Source organism: Odontesthes bonariensis, chromosome 6, assembly GCF_027942865.1.
Source record: "Odontesthes bonariensis isolate fOdoBon6 chromosome 6, fOdoBon6.hap1, whole genome shotgun sequence".
In the NCBI taxonomy this organism is placed as follows: Eukaryota; Metazoa; Chordata; class Actinopteri; order Atheriniformes; family Atherinopsidae; genus Odontesthes; species Odontesthes bonariensis.
This window is the reverse complement of record NC_134511.1, coordinates 31,103,795-31,124,621: the sequence shown is the minus strand read 5'-3', so window position 1 is coordinate 31,124,621 and position 20,827 is coordinate 31,103,795. Positions and strand designations below refer to the sequence as shown.

The 20,827-nt window shown below is 42.0% G+C and overlaps 1 protein-coding gene across 3 annotated transcripts; it reads left to right on the top strand.

The window, feature by feature from the left end:
• Positions 1-3,761: 3,761 nt before the first annotated feature.
• mxd1 (MAX dimerization protein 1) lies at positions 3,762-20,715 on the top strand. Of its 3 annotated transcripts, none has more exons than XM_075468299.1 (7): positions 3,762-3,984; positions 4,449-4,611; positions 5,202-5,319; positions 10,385-10,414; positions 14,948-15,062; positions 15,243-15,402; positions 17,206-20,715. In XM_075468299.1, the coding sequence occupies exons 1-7, from the start codon at positions 3,940-3,942 to the stop codon at positions 17,400-17,402; spliced, it is 828 nt and encodes a 275-aa protein (XP_075324414.1). In that variant the 5' UTR covers positions 3,762-3,939; the 3' UTR covers positions 17,403-20,715. The 3 variants fall into 3 exon arrangements, with proteins under 3 accessions (XP_075324414.1, XP_075324413.1, XP_075324415.1); XM_075468298.1 differs by having other exon boundaries at positions 5,199-5,319; XM_075468300.1 differs by having other exon boundaries at positions 3,762-4,611; positions 5,199-5,319.
• Positions 20,716-20,827: the final 112 nt, after the last annotated feature.

Sequence of the window (20,827 nt, the reverse complement as noted above, 5' to 3'; positions counted from 1 at the left end):
TTCGACCATAGCCTGAGTCAGGAGAAAGTTCCAGTTGTGGAGGACATCCTGCCTTGTTCCTATATAAGAAATATCATGCATCTGCCTTCAGTGACTACAGACCAGCTGCCCTTACAACCCATGTCATGAAAGTCCTGGAAAGACTGTCACTGGCTCATCTAAATAAGCAGGTTATAACCTTTCAGGACCCACCAGTTTGCTTATCGTCCTGGGGTAGTTGATGAAGATGCCATCATCTACCTGGTTCAGCGAGTCCACTCTTATCTGGCCAAAGCAGGCAGCGCAGTGAGAATCATGTTCTTTGATTTCACCAGTGCTTTTAACATAATTCAGCCTGCACTGTTATTTGAAAAGCTCCAGAAGGTACAGATGGATGCCTCCTCAACCACCTGGTTTATTGACAACATGACAAAGAGACCACAGTTTGTGAGACTGAAGAGTTGTGGTCGGCAGCACAGGAGCACCATAGTGGACTGTGATCTGCCCATTTCTTTTCACTCTGTACTCCTCAGACTTCCAGTATGACTCAGAGTCATCTTCAGAAATACTCAGATGACTGAAGTTGGTGGGCGTATCACTGATGGACAAGATGCTGAATACTGGGAACTAGTCGATCACTTTGTGGCGTGGAGCGAGAGCAATCACCTCAACTTAAACAAACAAGACAAAAGAGGTGATTGTGGATTTAGGAGTAGGACTAGGAGTCTCCATCCCAGGTTAAGAGGTGAAGGTGGTTGAGGAATACAGGTACCTGGGTTTACCTGGACAGCAGACTTGACTTTAAAATGCAACTTTGAGGCTGTCTACAAGAAAGGACATAACACACTGTACTTAAACAAGCTGAGGTCTTTCGATGTATGCACTAAAATGCTCTATATCTTCTAAAAGTGTCAGCTCTATTTTCAGAGCTCCTGGAACTGATTGTAAAAGGAGAATACTGCACAAGTTAGTGAACATATAGAATAGAATAGAATAGAATAGAAAAATACTTTATTCATCCCCCAATGGGGGAAATTCAAATTAGTCAAGTAGCTAAAAAAAATTATAAATATTTACAATGATTGTATATTAGATTGTCTGTCGTGCAACTCCCCCAGCAGACAACAGCATAGAACAGTGCACTCTCAATGATAGTGTGATAAAACATGCATATCATATCACTACAAACATTGAAGGACCTGAGCCGTCTCAGGAAGAAGAGACGGCTCTGGCCCCTCCTGTACACTGCTTCTATGTTGGCAGACCACTCCAGTTTATTATCCAGCACCACCCCCAGGTATTTGCAGGAACAGAACAACACTAAACATCCTCTTCATAAGATTGTGTTGAAACAGTGATGTGTGATCAGTCTGAGGCTTCTTCAGGTCTTCTCACACTACAAGTCCCACAAATTTTGACCACACTTTTTGTAAGTCTTATAACTTCATGAGCATAATCCTCCTGATTGACACTTTTGATATTTTGCCATGAAACAGGAAGTTGTTTTATCCAGTATGAAAGCTCCAACATGATCAACCCCAAACTGTTCAAAGTTAATATGTAAATGCTTAAAGCTGCAGTCTGCAGGATTTGTTGTTGTCATACGTAAAGTCCTCATTTTTGGCATTTTAAGAGTTTACATGATCTATCAGAACGCTTGAAGTTGAAAACGGTGACCTCCGTAGTCGCAAAATGCAAGAAATGCTTATTTTTTAACCGAAAAGTAAAAAGTTATTCAACTTCCTGTCCCGCCCCATCAAAACACATGAGAACTCGTGCACGTAGACGTGCACGCCAGATGCGCGTACACGACTCCTCATTCATCAACTCACCTGTCATTTGCGATCATGGAAGACACAGTAAGTAGACTAGCCCGTAATGAAGTTCAATAGTCTAGATAAATAAGCGTGGGGACGAGCCTACCTTGTATCGCGCGTGCACAATCGGTGATTGACAGGCAGCAGAGCCCAGCTCGTAACCTGATTGGTTACCTTTTACCGGTCCGATCTGCAATTTTGTAAACAAACCTGTTGGCTTTGGAGGGACCTAGCGGGACATATAGGGGACCTAGAGAACTCTTTTTTTTTGTATTGGGGTATTTAATGTACTACTTTCAGAATCCCCGGACAGTTCCAGGCATTATGCTTGAAAAAGAGTTGCAGACTGCAGCTTTAAGCCTTTCTCGATTTCTATTGAAACAGTGAATTTCTTTTCACTATGTCCAGATGGCCCAGTTCAATACTTTACTGTGAAACAAGAAGTACTTCTGTCGAGACTCTGGAAGCTTTTAACCTTGTTAAATTTTTTCTTACATCTGGTTAGGTGACTCACAAATACAGCTCAAACCACTATTTTTGATGGAGTTGGTTCACACATTTAACATGCAAAGAGCTACACACAAAAACACTGTTAAACACCTTTGCACTTATAGCCTTAACCCAACAAGAAATGGGTTGCATAGAGACTGTCATACAGGTTAATGGTCTTTTTAAAATGTATCAATAATTAACTGAAAATCTCAGGGAAAATCATTTAGGAACATGAAAAGATACCACATGAAATAGGGACCACTGCAACTAAAAGAAAAGAAAATCCTACAGTTGCATTAAAGACATCCCTATTTATTTATTTATTTTTTTCAGGAGGTGGATCTCCAAATAACTGTTATCTTTCAGCTGATAAACAAAATACCCAAATTACTGACTTTTACTGCCAGGACGGAGCACATGTACTTGTATCTCTACACGGCCTGTTTTTTTGTTGGATTAAGACTATAGGTTTTTATAGCTTAGGTTAAATGCATGTAGCCTACTGAATGTCATAAACTCAATTGAAAATAGTGGTTGGAGCCGTATTCTTTAAATTATGTCTGCTGTTATTGAGCCATTTTTTCGCACCCAATAACCATTTCTATTAAACTCCATACATGTGCACAATTTCACGAGATTCAAAGCATCCTGAGTCCTAACAGAAGTACTTTCTGTTTCACAGCAAAGTATGAAGTGAAATGCTGAAATGCACGTGACTATTTCAATAGATGACATCATGAAAGGCTTGAACATTTACAAAATAAATGTTAAGTGAGTAGGGTTAATCTTTTGGGAGCTGTATGTCCAAGTCTAAAAATGTCACTTCCCGTTGCCGAGATATTCGCCTATGTGATCGTGTTTCAAAGCAGTATTTAAATAATTAAGAGATTTAGTATTGAAATATTTATTTGTAGCCTTAAACATGAAAATGATCGGTAAAGCACCAAATAGCTTCATCTAGCTATCGCTACTTGTGTGTTCATTCACTGATTGTGCGCTTGCGCAAATTTACATTTTGTCATATGATAAGAAAGGAACTAATAGCGAGTGAGTATGTTAATCGAACCAATGATGGGGCACGAAATAAGGCAAACAACACCACGGGAGCCAATCATTGCACTACACCGCGAAACAGCATGGCTCAAGGGCGTGTCTACGGTTAAAAGGGCGAGATCACTTTAGCTCGTGGGAGTTGAAGCCAATAGCCAACTAGTTTATCAGAAAACAACCAATCACGACTGTGTTGCACGGAAACGGTGTTCATTACGGCTCAGCTCCTGCCTTTACTCTATAGCTCTGCTATGGATAAATCAAGAAAACTTGGACACAAAATGGCTTAACCAGGTCCACAGTGGCAGTCAGTGCCGAGCCCCCCTTGATGATTGACGGCTTAGAGAACCAATAATAACTGGAGTTGTTAAAGCTTACATCCAATCACGTAACAGCACACAGAGGCTTTGTGGTAGAGTACAGTAGGCAACTGCTGTCCACATTAACAAGTCACTATTTTGGAAGCACTTTGACAAACTGTCGCTGTACCTTACTAGATATCGGTCGTTATCTGCGTGTCCAACAAGACACATTACGCGTTATCAGCGATAGCCCAGCACAAAACTAGCCAGCCCAAACCCCCCCGAGCCGATAAGGTTGGATGGCACCGTGCTGTTCGCTGTTTTTTATACCCATTTCACATCAGGCAAGTGTGTGACAACTGTACGGGCTAACGTTTTTTCCTTTCCATTTGCTGACGCTTTAAAGATCAAACCGAGCTAGCAAGAAGTTTTTTGTCGTGATTTTGGAAACTTGTCATTAGCGCTAACACCAGCCAACCAGTGTATATTTTATTTATTTATTTATGTCCCCCCCCCCCCCCAGCAGAGCAGTACTCGGGAAATTTGTAGACCTTAAGCAGACATTTGTTTTGTTTGTGTCGAGAAGCTAACGGCGACATTAATCCAACAAATTGGTTCACAAGGAGCAAAGTATTATTAGCTGTTCAGAGGTGTTAGCGTCAGTTTTGACTAGCCAAACCTTTAATTTTAACATCATTTAAACAACCAAAACAGAAAAGACCAGTTTGAGCTTTTAACAGACTGGTAGGTTATACTGGACTAACTCTTAAACGTTGCTCTTCGCCTTTTAAAATAACTGACATAACAGCAAAGCACCAGCGTTCATCAGGACAGGACCGGAGGAACGTTGGGAACAGTCGGAATCCCTTATTGGATTGTTATATTATCAGTGTTATTGTTGAAAATGGCGGCTATCGGAATGGTGCAGATGTTGATCGAAGCAGCCGAGTACCTCGACCGTAGGGAACGAGGTAAAGTATAATTTTGTTCATTGCTATGGTTTTCCTCCCACCCCCTTGCTGTGGCATCCCTTCCACAAATGGCTCGAATCTATGCACATATTCTTTTACACTGTCTTAAAGCAGACTGGGGCTTTTTATTTATTATTACATCACGTAACTATTCTATACATTAATGTTGTTGGATTTTGCACAGGCTGCATCGAACCCAAATTTGTGCTTAATGTGAGATGATAGATGGTTGTGAATGATTTTGATTACTTAATACAAATTAAAACGTGTATTTGCAACCAATGCATAAATTGCAGATGCAGTCAGATGGGCAAGGAGACAATGTTTTAAAGGAAGCCCCTCCTTTCCTCCTGTTGTGGTTTGCTGGTGGAGTTTATTCCAGTTCAGGGTGACATCATTGACTAGGCTAGTTTGGGGTGGGGGGGGGGGGGGGTATACATTTACTGCATGGAATCTATTCATCGTACGCTTGCATCTCACCGTAAGGCAATGCTACTGAGATCCAAATGACCAGGTTCAGTTGTGGCACATCTTGCATTCCTCTTTTTCCAGACCTTGCTTTCACTGTGACTGTATTTTTGCATCAGCAGATATCAGGACACGTGACCAAGATGAACATGGCTATGCCTCCATGCTGCCCTTCATCAACAGTCGAGAGAGGGAAAGCTTGAAAAGGAAAAGCAAAAGCAAGAAAAACACAAGTAGCAGGTAAAGGCTATTTGGCTTGTTGTGTCAAAAACCTGTGAGAGGGGTCTGGCTGCAGACTGTGAGAACAGTTGAGGTAGAGGCTCAGCTTCCATCATGGCTCCATGAAATAAGAGGGTTTATTTGACAGAAGATGATGTGGCAGGTTAGCACAGTTGTTTTTAAAGTAACCTCTCATTATTGATATTGCACATGACTAAATTGTGTTATCTAAAACAGCCTGACTGTTTTGCTTTGTTTTCCTCTTAAAGTCGCCAGTATAAACTCTTGAAGGAAATCCACAACCTCAGATTTATCTAGGTAACTTGTTGTCTGGAAGGAATGCTTACATGGTTAGCGCTAGCTCGTGAAATTTAATTGTAGATTTGGCTGTTCAGTTCTGAACTGACAGTAATGTAGTCAGGACTACAGTATCCATGTGTTTCATTGCATCATTCCTGCCTCCTGCCTGTGGACCTGCGGCCGACAATAAAGTGCTGAAAAACGCGTTGCAGCAGCTGCCACTTATGTGTTATCTATTCCTGACACATTTACAATACAGCAGGACCAAAAATAGTGTATCTGCATTATTGCACAATAACAACTTGCTTCACAAGTTTTTTTTAAACTAAGATTTTAATTTCCTTCTTGTTAGTTTGTTTAATTTTTCCTTGTGTGTGTACAGTCGTGTGAAAATGAAAGCAAAGAATTCTGAGGTTTTCCATGTCAAGAGGCCGTACTCTAAATTTCCTAATGTAATCAATTAAGTCAACAAAAAAGCCTAAAAGAGGAACATACATTTTGAGGGGATCGAGTCAGGGTTGGTTGTTTAATTTGGTGGCGTTTCCTCTGCTCTTTGCCCAACAGCAGAACCAACTTCTAGTGCGGTTTATTTTAGTTTGGTTGTATTTCCTGTCTGATGCCTCAAGCTGAAGTGTCCTCACAGTCCAGCCTGCAGCCATAAACTCACTTCTGTCATTGTTTGCTCTGCAACAAGCCACCCATCATGTCCCCTCTTTAAGTTTGTCCCCACTGCTTGCAGGTTTAAGCTGTTTATGTTTCAGCCTCAGTCATATTTTGCTTTTGCTGCTGGAAACAGTGTATGAGCTTTGGTGCTATGCCCAAAGAAAAGCCAAATTTGATGTTTGCTTCTCAGTTAGAGAAGGTTCTAGCTAGAAACACAATGTTAAACTCACTTTTAAACGTTCAAGTCAAATGTCTCACCTTTGCATAACTCTACAGAAAGGCTCCTCTGATGTTACAAGCTGTGGCTGAGAGTGTGTTCAAATTTGACTGACAGCAGCAAACATCAGCCTGGCTTTGAAGTGAATGGCCACAAAGTGGGTCAGTCAAGGTGACTGCAGGAGACATTTCAGTGAGGGGGGCCTGTCCTGGCAGACCCCTCACCTCCGTGGACACAAGTTCATTCAGCGTCTGTAACACGAATTCCCATAAATCCATCATGTCGGAACAGATTTTTGTTGCATCTCTGTGACGAGACTGCAGTTTGTTTTCGTGATCCTGACCAGGAGACCTGTTTGGCACCTGCTCTACCACAGGAGTTGAAGCTCTTTTATTCTTGCTTTTCAATTTTCTTTTTTTTTCCCCGTTCCTTAAGCCACAAAGAAATGAGGAAATTCAGCTTCAGCTTTTACTGAATAAACAGGAAAATGTTGATCATTCCCTGTGTCTGTTGAATAGAATATAACCAAGATAGCCCATTGTGCTTGGCAGCACTTTGATCGACGATGACAAATCAGGTGTTCTTCCATTTCCTCCATCTTTTAAAAGGATCATGGCATCCAGTGCGGCAAGAACATGCTTTCACTTCAGATCATGTCTCAACAAGCTTTGTAGAACAACATTTTTAGACATGCCAAGCGGAGAAAATGTGGTGCTACTGTGGTTTGCCAAATAGATTTAAGGCTGCTTCTGGTTTGTGCTCATTTCTAGCTTTTTTAACCTACTGCCATTTAATTTTCATATTTACTCCTACAGTGGCTTTCTCGTTATCTGTGAGCAGTTTTTCAGCTATTACTCATTGCTTTTTATGGCAAACGGAGACACACTTGTTACTAATCAGGGTGTCTACACAGCATGAGATGATCTGATGGGATGAGACATGATATCAGCTTATGACCATTTATAGGCAGACCAGCACTAGTTCTGAATAAATTTGCCTCTTAGGGTACACAAGTGGATCTCTAAATGATCTATGATCTATGATCATTTAGAGGTTTGAGGTTTTTTTTCAAACCATTCAACACAGGATATACATGCCCCTCCAGCTTCTGTTGCATCCTTTACGTATGGATGTGTGAACAGTGGGGGAGGGGAGGCTTTCTGCTGTGTACACATTCATGTGTGTCAGTCGTAGTGACTCCCTCCCCCTCATCTCTGCACCTCTCACGCGTTCCTCCTTCTCTCCTCACCTCCTCCATCCTTCTGTGCTTTTTCCTTCTCCGCTCTCACTTTTGGCAGCCAGTGGAGAACACCAGCTTCTCTATTTTACAAACACACACACACACAAAGATTTGTAGTTGATCGTCAGCAGGATGGATTCAGTAGCCATCGCTCATGCCGAAAATGTGGAGCAATAGTGACGCGGTGTAGAAATCACTAAAATTTGAAGGTTTTGATTGTTTCAGGTTCTTTTCTGTGGGCCTGTTTTCACTAAAAAGATCTGTTCCCTGTCAGAAATCCTCCCTGCTTCTCCATACTGCGATTGCTCTGCCAGCTTACCCGACTTCCTTTAAGCCGTTGCACAAAAAACACGTCACCCTTTAGTAGGAAAGGGTACAATTGCATCTCCACGCTAATGTTAAATGCTCAACAAAGTGCAACACCAGAATACAGTACATAGAATAAGACTGAGTAACAATGTTAAGTTATTTAGGGCTCGGTGTTTTACAGTGACCATTGATTTAAGCGTCTCGGTGTAGAGAAGTGGTGAAAATGTTTGTGTATGCGGTCGGTTGTAGATCGTTAAAGAAGGAAACGGTCAGAAACAGAAATATGTATCAGTTTCAAAGCAGTAGCAGTTGGTGCATCTTTAAGAGTGAACTTGGCTCCTAAATAAGTTTTAAAACCAATGCGTTTGCCAACTGAAACATCCCACAGGAAGGCTCTAACGCTGACGGGGCCACCAGCCTGTGTGTAAGAGATGTCATCAGTCTACAAGCAGGGCAGCGCTATTTGTTATAGAGGGATGTTGGTGTGGGAAGGCTTTCAGCTGCTAAACCAGCAGAACTTTGATCGACTGTCTTCTCTGTACACACGCAGGAATTATTAACACGTCTCAAGTGTACTACTTTTAGTGTACTGCATAACCTGCTATTAGGTTGTGTTTTTACTGTAGAACTTCATGTTTTTAGATGCACCAGACTACAAATTCATGTCGAATATTATCCTAATTGGCTAATAAACATGTGAAAATATGACCTGGTCCTGCTGTATTTATCTGGCCAGCTTTCTGGTAGTGGAAATTACAGCAAGTCCAATTATTCTAGTTTACTGCAGTTAGATGTGTTTCTCTGTACATGTGGAATTACGAGATTAAGCTCAGGTACAGAGGTCCCAACCTGTGTCTGAATTAATTTAGAACTTCTAATCTTTTAAAGTCGTCTTGAGCAATAGTTCTTCGGGCTTTCTGAAGGTCTTTGGGTCCTTTAGTTGTATCTATTAGAAAAAGATATACCAAAGATGAGACAATTAGATATAAAATAGTATATTTGCCCCAACGAGGTGATTCCCAAAGAGCTATTAACTGAAAATGTCAGCATGGTGTGCAGCGTACAGCAGATGAACAGCATCTGAAAGTGATAAATCCAGCAAAGACCTGACACAGAACCTGAGAGATACACCTTCAGTTGATCCATCTACTGTTCCATCTACAGTTGATCCATCTACATCTACCATCTACTTTTACACAATTCTTTAATTTCAGATTTTCCGTAGTAGCAAGGGTGTTACATGTGGAAGGTATGAGACTATGGCAGGAGATGCAACATCTTCCACAGCCTGAAATCAAGCCTGAATTTATGGGGCAACTTCGCTGCCAGCGCTGTTATGTCACCAGTGGCCGTCTGCCCCGGACAGGAATGTACACTCGGTAGAGGGGGCCAAATGAGAAAGAGAGCACCAACAGTGGCTGTCTGAAACATGATGATAGCCACACACTCACACACAACACACATCCTGGTGAAAATACATTATGTTTAAAGCTGTGATGCATTCCCAGGCTTTCTACGTGTGGCAGTACGTTGTTTTAAAAAGTTGCCAAACGTGGCAACATCATGCATTTGAATTAAAACTTAAAACGTGTGTGTCTGTGAGTGACAGTCAGAGACAGTCTCATAGCCGAAAATGCAGAGACTATTTTGGGACTAAGAGGGGGGTTGGGGTCAGGTGGAGGTGGAGAAGAGTTCAAGAATGCAGAGTGGATCTTCTTCTTCTTCTTCTCTCAAGGTGCCTCCTTCTCACTTACCCTTTCATTCCACAGGTCTCTGGCAAATTTCCTCCAAAACCTGCACTTGACCTTGTTTCTGTCTTTGCTCCGTCTGTATGCTGCCGTTTGTTTACGTGTGCGTGTGCCACCTAAACACCGCAGTGCAGGAGTCATGCTGGCTTCTAGCAAGCCGCCATCTCTCATTTTACCTCCACTGTGTTTCCCCCTCCCCCACCCTGCCCAGGACTACATGTATAATGGATAATCAGCCAATATGAAAGGACATAGTTCTGTGTACTCTAGCCTTCTGTTTTTAGTTACTGTTACTATGTTTACCCCTGGGCCTCCACATGTCTGTGTGGGAAAGTGCTTCTTAAAAAAAAAAAAAAAAATGCTTCCTCCCTACATTGTACAGGCTAAAATGCCCAGCTTCTTCTTCATTTGTCTGAAAATCTGGTCTTGTCTTCTAAATACTCGTATCCGACCTCACAGCCTTTTGTGTGGTGCTCACTCCCCTTCAGTCAGCTCCTGCACTGCAGCGATGGGACACGAAGGGGGGAAATATAATCCGTTCCATCGCTCTTTCTGTTATTATGTTTGGCTTTTCACATACGATATTATCATTTTGTTTTCTCTCCACAGGTCTACGCACAATGAAATGGAAAAGAACAGGTATGTGAAAGAAGAAATCTGTGTCTTTGTGTCATTTGAATATTGGAATATCCGCTCACACCAGCCAAATTATTTTACTTTTGACCATAACAAATGGGTTGTGCTTGGAAAATGTGTTTTTCTCACGTTGGATCTGTAGGAGTCACTGTGAAGTAAAGCTGCTGGTTTTCAAACTTAAAGCGGGAAAACAAATATTTCTTATTTCAGTTTGCAGCTTAATCAGGCTGCATGTTAATGTAACACAAGAAAAATGAATATGATATTGGGGAAAAGGCACATTTAATTGTTGGAGTTAAACACCTCAATACGGTAGTTTTTATTATTTTTGCGTTTGCATTTCAGGACAAAGCAGGCATGTTTAAAACTCCCTCTGCACCAGACCCCCGTTTTTCTGACACACATTTTACTCCGATGCATAAATCACTTCCCAGCTATGATGTTACAGATGGAGAAAACCAATAGCAAACGATTTCAGCTTCTGTTTCAGGTCTCATGTTAGAACATTGAGAAGGATTTTGTAGCTTGGCTAAGTGTCAGTGCAGGAAAATCACTTCTTTTTTCACATTTGTCAGCAAATTACACATTTTAAGGAGCTGGTGTAGTGAGGTTTATTCGTATTAAACCACTCCCACGTGATTGTTTAATATAATACTGTATTCGGTTCAGTGGTTTAAACTACCTCAGTGGCCCCTCTTGACACTGAAGAGGACATATGAGGTGCTGCTGTTGTATCAGCTGACTCAGTGTAGAGTGCCCTTTGGCTCCTGATAGCATCCAGTGTTGTTAGAGAGAACAACTGACCTGTCTTGACAACTTTCTATAGATATGGTAGTTTTATTGCATATAATTACGGAATGATTGGAATCTATTAAAAGAATAAATGAATAAATTAGAAATATTAAGAGGAATTAATGAGAGAATAAATGTAGAAATTAGAAAATGTGGAAATATAAAGGAAAATAAAAGAATAAATAATTATTTTTCTTATTCTTTGAGAGGATTGTCATCTTCTATGGCACTCTAATCATTCCATGCACAACTATTCACCTGATTTACAAAACTATTTCAGCTATTTAGTCGCTGTAGTTGTCGTCATTCAACCAGCAGAAGTGCCAAATATTCACAGGTCGCAGTGTCTTAAATGCGTTGCTTGTCTGTATCGCAAATAACTGTCACGATGACCGTGAACTGAAATATGAGTCCTACAAAGAATCAGGCATTTGAGTGGGATTTGGCCTCCGATAATGGCAAACCACCTCCTGCTTTGGTGAAATCGCCATACACACTTTCCAAGTCCTGTTTTGCGCTTTGAAACCGGATCACACCTGTGCATGCGTTTATGTCCAGGTAACATGATTCCAGTCACCGTCGTGCTTTTTCTTTGCACGCAAGTATCTCCATGCTAACCGTGGCCGCTCACTCTCGGGTCAGATGGTGAGAGCGAGGACAGCGGAGTGATTTAATGCTGGTAAGGTAAAGTTCCCCGGCTGGTCTAGATTTAGTCCTGAGTAGATGAAAGAAACCATATATGGGAGCATGAACAAAACTATAACTGGTAGCTGTAATTCTGTGGAAGTTCAACTTGTACGTTCAGTGTGAAACTGGGTCTTAACCTCACGGTCCACACACACACACACACACACACACACACACACACTCGCCTGTTGACACACTAATCCAGAATAACCTGTTGCTGACACACCGCTGTGTTTCTGTCTCGCTCCAACACCATGTGACCGGTGCTGTTTGAGGAGTGTGCTGCTCATCAGTGTTGTTTGACAAACATTAGCTTGGCCTCCTGATCCCTTATTATGTCAGAGCAAGTTAAGCGAGGACATTTCCATGTTATGTAATGGCAGTCTGGACGCCCTTTGAACTGAGTCGGCGCAGAAATGAGCGCAGGGTTTCAGCTGTTGAATTCAGCTTTCCCTGTTTGGGTGCAGGAGCTTCTCTTGCAGCGTGTAGGGGTGGAGGTATTTTGCTGTGCTTCTTCTGCACGCATTCAGATCACTCGTAGACCTCTCGATGAGTCCAATTTGAGTAACTCTTTCCGGCAATGACGCTCGCCTCAGGATTACCTGCAGCAGACAGTAAATGAACTGCTCTCCCAGCAGAAGACACTCACTGTCGTGCACTGCCCACCCGCCCAGGCGAAAACACAAGCATACTGACGCGTAGCCCTCCTGACGAGGCTGGAGCTGGAGGTGTGTGTTGTGTAACAGTGAGGTCAAGCGGTTACCAACACCCACTAGACTTCAGCAACTGCCAGGGCTGTTAGATTAGAGCAGCTGAGAGATTTACAGCAGCAAACACGGTGGATATAAGGAATGAAAATATGAGCTGTTTGTGTGGGTGTATAACAGGTTATATTAGTAATCGGTTCAAATGAATGCAGGCTTTCAGCACATTTCTGATTTGAGGGTTTGCACACTGTTGCTCAGTGAAACGTAGTATATAGTTTATGTAATAATGCTGACTTTCTGAAACAGACGTCAGGTTATTAAAAATTCTATAAAAACCTCTAATAAGAATGATCGAAATGCCAAAAATAATTCAAATTTTCTTTTCTGTTGGCTTAGGATTTTATTTTTGGGTGATTATTTACATTTTTTGCATAGTTTTACACTTTAAATCTAATTCCAAATCCAAGGAAACGCAACTGCATATGTGATCAAAGAAGTTGTTCAAAGTGTACTCCAGTGGCAGAATTAACTGTGCAAAATCGGATCAATTACCTCAAGCCGTGACACGATGAGGGTCGATTTGTGGTTGAGGAAAACAAGTGTTGGCATGGAGATTAAAAAAAAAAGAGTGAGGCAAGCAGTTAGTTCCGTAATTATACACACAGATCCGCAATCTAAACTGTCAGTGGTTTATAATTTAGTTTTTAATATTTTCCATACTGATCCGGGATATTACTGCCAACAAGGTTCTCTCTCTTTGTTTTTTATTGTTTTAACTTTCTGCCAAAACAAAGTGGGGAAGCGTTTGATTGTGTAACTTGACAGGAGTTGCTTGAGGTCATCTGATTTCTACATTGAAGCATCTGTGTGGTCAGTTTTTCAGAGAAGTGAACAGTATGAAAAAGACATGAACTGCAAGAACTTTACAGCAGTGTGACGAACATCCGCCACTAACTGAATGAGTGCTTTGACCACACGGCACCGGGATCTGATGACCATGTCACTGTTTTAGTCGTCATTTTAAAACACTACAGTACAATTGTGGATGTAGTAACTAACAAGATAAACTTTCCAAATCGTGTTCTCAATTAACTGTTTATCAAAGAAAGGAAAAAAAAGAAAATGCATCCTCTTTGAGTTTTAAGGGTTTATGTATAAAGATATGATGAAATGAACATCATTTCCTCATCAGGTCTTAAAATGAGTTAACGACAACTTCAAATGAACAACAGCACATAACAAATGACACTGTTTTATTATTGATGACAAAATGCAGACGCTGTGTGTGAAAAAGTGAAGTCCATCTTTGCTGCTTCCGTAGGAATTAAGCAGGTAAGTAACAGTCAGGCGCTGCTGATCAATTGAACTTGATCAACAGGTTTGAGCACCTCTATTAAAACAGAAGTTTAAGAGCTACATCTCAGACTCTAAAGGCCTCAGTTAGCATGTTAAATGTTACAGTTCATGACAGCACAATTACAAAAAGACTGAACAAGTATGGTTTGTTTGGAAGGGTTGCAGGAGAAAGCCTCTTCTCTCTAAAAAGAACATGGCAGCACAGCTTAGGTTTGTAAAGTTACATCTGAACAAACCACAAGACTTCTGGAACAATCTCCTTTGGACAGACCAGACCAAAGTGGAGATGTTTGCTCATAATGCACAGCAGCACGTTTGGAGAAAACCAAACACAGCATATCAGCACAAACACCTCATACCAGCTGTCAAGCACGGTGGTGGAGGGATGATGATTTGGGCTGGTTCTGTAGCCACAGGACCTGGGCACCTTGCAGTCATTGAGTCCACCATGAACTCCTCTCTATACCAAAGTATTCTAGAGTCAAATGTGAGGCCATCTGTCTGACAGCTAAAGCTGCTTCTTCATATTAGCTTAGTTTTTGTTAACTGAATGAGAAGGTGTAACATGTCATGTGCTGTTCAACTGAGGTTGTATTTACCTGGATTTAGACCTGATTAGTGCTCTTCTTTTTCACATAACTGTAGTTGTCTTAAAATAAGTTTAGTGTCTGTCACTGTAATGACCTGTGTCAGCATTTCAACTGGACATCTGCAGAGGATGTGGTTTTTTTCATCCCATGTGACATGTTCAGAAACGCTCGAGGTGCACCATAAATGTGCACTTTTGTCACACCAATGAAATCCAATAACGCCTCACTCGATCTCTCAGACACAGCTCGTGTAAGGCTGTCACTGTGTCTTCAAACTAAGTGAGATAAGTTAAGAAGGCTTTGAATTCAGAAAGAGGGTGTGTTTCTAAATCAGGTTTTTTTTTTTTTGTCAGTGAAAATTGATATATGACTGTTTCCTCCATCTTTGTGTTGTTTCTCTCCAGACGGGCACATCTACGGCTTTGCCTAGAGCGCTTGAAATCCCTCGTTCCTCTGGGACCAGATGCTAACAGGCACACCACCCTCAGCCTGCTGATGAAGGCCAAAGATCATATCAAGGTGTGTGTTTTTGTGTGCAAACACACTCGCCTAATCAGTGTGAAGAGGGCAATTTGTTGACCGCTGCAGCGGTTAAGTGTGCGAGCATTGTGTTGTCGATAAGCTCCTGTGGGCTGTGACAGACAGGCGAACAATGGCATCGGCTCCAATGTGTGTTGTTTTGTCACGCCAACTGTGCAGAGGTTAGAGGAGAGTGACAGGAAATCTCAGCACACCTTGGAGCAGCTACAGCGGGAGCAGAGACATCTGAGGAGGCGTCTGGAGCAGCTGGGGGTGGAGAGAACCCGCATGGACAGTACCGGCTCCACTCGGTCCTCTGACAAGTCCGAGTCCGACCAGGGTGAGCCTCCACACAGACAACGCTGTGGCCAGTTCTGTCTTTTAAAGATTTCATCTTTCAGTTCAGTATTATCTATGTAGTGCATAATAATAATACAAATAATCTTGGGGCATTTCTTGAAACCTTCTTGGCCAGTTATTATGCAGGTTGAAGAAGGTGGTTTGACAAACTTAGATCATTTAAACATGTGAGGTCTAAGTGCTGAGAGCACCTCTGTGGTCAGTCTGTATTTATATTAACAGTCCTCCCTGAACTCAAATTACATGAAACAGCATTGAAAGAGCAATAAAGGGGGCATGCTTTGAAGAAAATCCCTAACTCAAAGGATTTTAAATGATACTTTGGTATAAGGTAGGTTTTTTTTGTAGCAGAATATGTGGTTAAAAAAAAATAAATACACTTGTGTCCGGTTATAATGATAAAACACTGTTTCAGTGTATTTTACAATGATTTTAAGACTGATATTAAGCTACTCGAGTCAAAGTGAGTTCTTTAGAAATGTGATAAACTTTCTGCTGTTTAAAAACAGTAGGAATTCAAATTATTTTATGCGTTTAAGAAGTTTTGATTTGTCATCACTCTCTTAGTACTGCAAACCTACGAGTTAATCAAAGATTGCATCTTTAAACAAAATAACCCACGTTGGTGTGCAGTACGACCATCAAAGGTCATGAAAGTAGCTCTTGGTTCTGCTTCTTTTTTATCTTCCCGTGCCCAAAATACCATGTAAACACGGATGAAGCACATGTGGTGTTTCATGTTTGGAACAAATGTTGAGCTAATCATTAACTAATTAAGGTGGGAAAGCTATAATGATATATTTGTATGTAGATAGTAGGGGTACAGCAGAGAGGAGAAACTGCAGGAGGACCAGACATTTCCACCAAAGGAACCCTAAATAATAAGATTTTAGACCCTAATGAGTCCTGATCACCCTCTCCTACGAAATGATGTTGCTTACGAAATTAAATGTTTTAATTATTTCAAAATTCTCACAATTTTCTGCATATTTTTGAACTACAGTGTGCAACCCTTTTGTTTGTAGTTTGTATTTAAAAGGCAACAATTAACACAAGTCCTCACAGCCTCCCGAAGACCTGGAGCCATGTTCTCACCATTTCTTCCTTCGAGCACTTGATATCTTTGTCAACAGATTCAGAAAATTACTCCACAACAGGAAAAGAGCTTACGGTGTTATTCGTAGTAATATCTATTTGTGTTGGTATGTTCTACAATTAAACAACAGGTTCAGGAGTGGAACGCCACCACCTTTAAAGCACTTAAAGCTTTTTGTGCTGTTTCAATTCAAAATGTCTGTTGTGAAAAGGTGTACAGGAGCCTTTAACTAAACATTGTGCTATTATTACGTCCCACTCCTTTTTTTAAGTACTGCCGGTTGAGGAGTAACCACGCAGTCTTACCATCGCTTGGGTTTTAACTTTCTGTTTTACGCAGTAAACCTGAGAGCGACCTTGTTTTCAGTTTTGTCTTCATCACTTTCTCTGATTCAACTTGAAAAGGCCACGGAAAAAGAAAATGAAAGAAATGGAAGTCATATTTATCCCACTGAGCATCAGGAGCTAAAATGCATGGAGCTTGAACAACAATATCTCTAATAATATAAAAACAATACATCTTGAATATTAAAAATGTGATCTGTAAAGCCAACAATGTTAATCTGACAATCCTTCCCAGTCATTTGAACTAATATCACATCAGAGAAATCTGAACAGATAGCTGTTGATACCGAGTCCTCATCCGGCCCCATAACAGCGATGTCTTTGTGTTCCTCATGTTTAACAGAGGACCTGGACGTGGACGTGGAGGGGACAGACTATCTGCTGGGTGACCTGGAGTGGAGCACCAGCAGCGTGAGCGACTCCGGGGACGAGCGTGGAAGCCTGCGCAGCAGCTTCAGCGATGAGGGCTACTCCAGTGCCAGCCTGCTGCGCCTGCAGGACACTCAGGAGAGGGCCAAGCAGCTTGGCTGCAGCCTATAAACAGCACTGCTCACTGACCCAACACCCAACCGTTCCCCTCAGCCAATCCCACCCCCTGATTGCCTCACCACACCTTTGTTCCACTCAGTCCTCCTTTCCCCCCCTTTTCCTTCCTCCTTCCCTGTTAGGACTGACCAAGTCAGAGGTCTCTCGTCCAGCCAAGCGTCAGCGGACTTCCATTCAGACTGCAGCACCTCTGAGACACCCACCCACATCCAGCCCTTCATGAGCCGTCAGTCTTAAGGGTGTCGCCCGCTCCGCTCTGCGCCAATCAAACGAGCGGGATTTTAAAGACACTCCATCCCCTCCGCCCTTCCGTCCTTCCAAATACAACTTTCAGCCAGAGAATGTTACCACACAATGTCCCACTGCCTCTTTTTCTATGCCTCAAGAGCCATGGGAAGCACTTATGAGATTTCACTTTTACTCTGACACACACACACACACAAACAAACAAACGAACACACACACACACACACACACACACACACACACACACACACACACACACACACCCCTCCATTGCTCCTTTATGTCCAGTGAGACCTCTCAAAGGTGTGACACTGATGTGGGGCTGTTTTTTCTGCCCTGCTCACCAGTCAACCACCCGTGCATGGTACCTTGCACTTAAAATTGTTTTTGTAAAGAAAAATGTTGTCTTTTTAAAGACCGTCTTTTAAGAAGGCCCCTGCTGCAGCTGCGGTAGTAATGCTACCAGATTAAGTGAATGTTTGTAAAACACGTTAGTCAGCAGACACTAAACCAGATGAATGGTGTTAAACTTTCGGGGCCGACAGCAATACGTCCTTCAGTACCCAAGCTTTATCAGACAGGTCCCCAAATGCCCTGTGATTTCATGTCCACGCCTGCCGTTCAGATGAAAAACAAAAGAAAAATCGTGCAGCATGAGATTGTGAAAGGGTCTGGGGTTGTGATAAGGTTTTCGGGGGTGGGTTTGACATTTTCTGCCTCTCTCTCTCTCTGATGACTGTGGCGTTTTTACAGCATCTCCTTCCCATGTGTGTGTATGTCATGTCTGGGCCTGGCAGCGGCGGCAGGCGCTGTAGGCTATGACAGCTTTAAACACCAGACGGGCTGAATGCAGGTTAATTTTGTCAGGTGCTGGTACATTTTGTACACTACTCCTTCACTGCCCCGTTGAGCAGGTATTAGCAGGAAGGGAAGAGCCCATCTACCTACAGCAGTCGAGAGACTTGAGCACATTCCATGGTGTAGAGAAGACAAGCGGGTGAGACAAAGCATTATTTTTGCAAGTGGATGTTCCTGCCAACTATTTCTGAAACGGAGAGTTTAGTTTGAGACGAGGCGAGTCGCCCCCCGAAGCAGGATGACTAGCCTTCTGTGGGTACACACTCTTTTCTGTGTTCATGCCTAAAAAGCACTAAAATGTTCAAACCACAGGTTTTCTCTCCCTTGCCTTGCCTTCTGAGTAGCTATTTATTGTTTCTGCAGAAATTTACACCTTTTAATGTAAATAGTTTTCAAAAAGATCTATGTTTACTGGCAAATGTATTTATTAGATATACTAAATATATAGATGAATATATAAAGATATATTTAGTCATAGCTTATGTACTTCTTGTGAGGTTTATCAAGAGTTTTATCACACGTAGTTTGTTTGCACAGCCAAGTCGATCTATAGAATATTTAGAAGTGTCTGTTGTGCCTCGAGGCGTTTTGTGGCTGTTGAATTTGGCACGTTTTCTTGATGGTTGATTCTATTTGTTAGCTATTTAAAAGCAGTTTGCCCTGTTATAATGGAGGGATAGTGGGATGAAAGAAAAGAATCAGAATAATTCAGAAAAATGTTCAATAAAAACGCATAAAATTGAGAAGCTGGTGGCCAGGTTGAGAGAGGCGATGATTCCTCCTTCACCGGAAACCTCAGACGAAATGGCCTCGAGGGATATTCGTAGCTGTTCGTGGGGTTCAGAATCGTCACGGGCAGGGAGAGGATCGCAGACAGCTGAATGTAAATCCACTCTGCGGTGCAGCAGCTCAGTGCCAAAGGAAGCTCCCTGCTCGTGCATGCGTCTCTTGCAGATTTCAGCTAAAGCATGAAGATGGTACACCAAAACAAAAAAATAAATAAAACATAGTCAAAATTAGAAAAATAAGTACAAGGTTGTTTAAACTTTGAGTGTGGCATGCTGCTTATTTTTGTCATGTTGAAACCTTTTCAAACGGAGAGGAACTGTGTAGCCACGCTAACAGGGAAAATGTAATGAGAAGTAGGTGTGAGTGGGCAGGTGTGTTCACTGAAAACGCCATCTGTCTCTGCGTGATTGTGCGTACGGTGTGTGTGTGTGTGTGTGTGTGTGTGTGTGTTTCGTCACTGTCTTCAGAGAGAAATTCATTGGGTGGGTGGCTTAAAAAAATTGTTTCCTGTACGTTTACTATTAAAATGCAAGTTCAGTTCAGTTCAACTTCAGCATTAATGTCCAAGGGAGTCTGGTGTTTCCCCCATTTTTCCCCCATACATTACCTGTTATCTGCCTTCTGCCAGTCTACCTGTATATGTGCGTTCATGCGTTTGCAAAGTGACTGCGCATGAGCGTGACCCCCCCCCCTCCACAGGCTGTGCGTGCTGCTATTGCGTGAGATCGTGCCCAAAATGTGGCAGTTTTCGGTAGACGTTCGGGGGTCATGTGCGTTTATTGCCCTTTTAACCGCCACCTCTCCCTCCCACATCCCCCAACACGGTGACCCTGGTGCTCTCAGCATCTGCCTTAAGAAGTAGGTGTTGGAATCTCTCGAAGAACAAAACTGCAGTCAGACCAGTTGTTTAAGCTACAGCTTTCAGCATCAGGGGAAACTCATGTTCATGTGTATATTTGGTTTTTGCACATTTTGTCCCTGCATTCAACATGGCTAATAATGCCTTAAAACAGACACAAACGTATGACCCAACACAAGTAAAACACGTGAGTGTTGTATGATATAGAAAAGTATCACAAAGGTCATTCCTTTTCATTGTGACTGTCTCAGGCGTGGTGCTTTCATACATTACATACAAAACACTCACGGACACACCGCATCATAGCTCCATTAACATCCTCATCACCTGCTGCCTTTCTCCTTCGAAAGGTCAAATGTCTGTTCTCTCACTAATAGGACATTTTCTGCACTTAATTTTTAAGAATTGGAGAATTTGAACACTGTCTTCTAAAGAATTAATTGGAAATGCGTGTGGGGAAAAAAAAAACTTTGACAATGAACCATGGAGCAGCGATTTATATTTGCCAGTGATGTTAAAAGAATAAACAATTTGAAACCCTTGTTTACCTACCTATCACCTTGTCATGGTCTTTATTCTTTGTTGAAGACATAAAAGCCTCTGCAATTATTATGTTGAGAGGACAAATAAAGCCTTTAGCAGAGGAGCCCAACCCATCATTTTCACA

Excerpts from the sequence above, each read along its gene's own strand:
- mxd1 (XM_075468298.1), top strand. The coding sequence starts at position 3,940 with ATGGCACCGTGCTGTTCGCTGTTTTTTATACCCATTTCACATCAG. Across the intron at positions 5,320-10,384 it reads AAGAAAAACACAAGTAGCAG|GTCTACGCACAATGAAATGG; the intron begins GTAAAGGCTATT and ends TTCTCTCCACAG. Across the intron at positions 15,063-15,242 it reads AGGCCAAAGATCATATCAAG|AGGTTAGAGGAGAGTGACAG; the intron begins GTGTGTGTTTTT and ends CCAACTGTGCAG.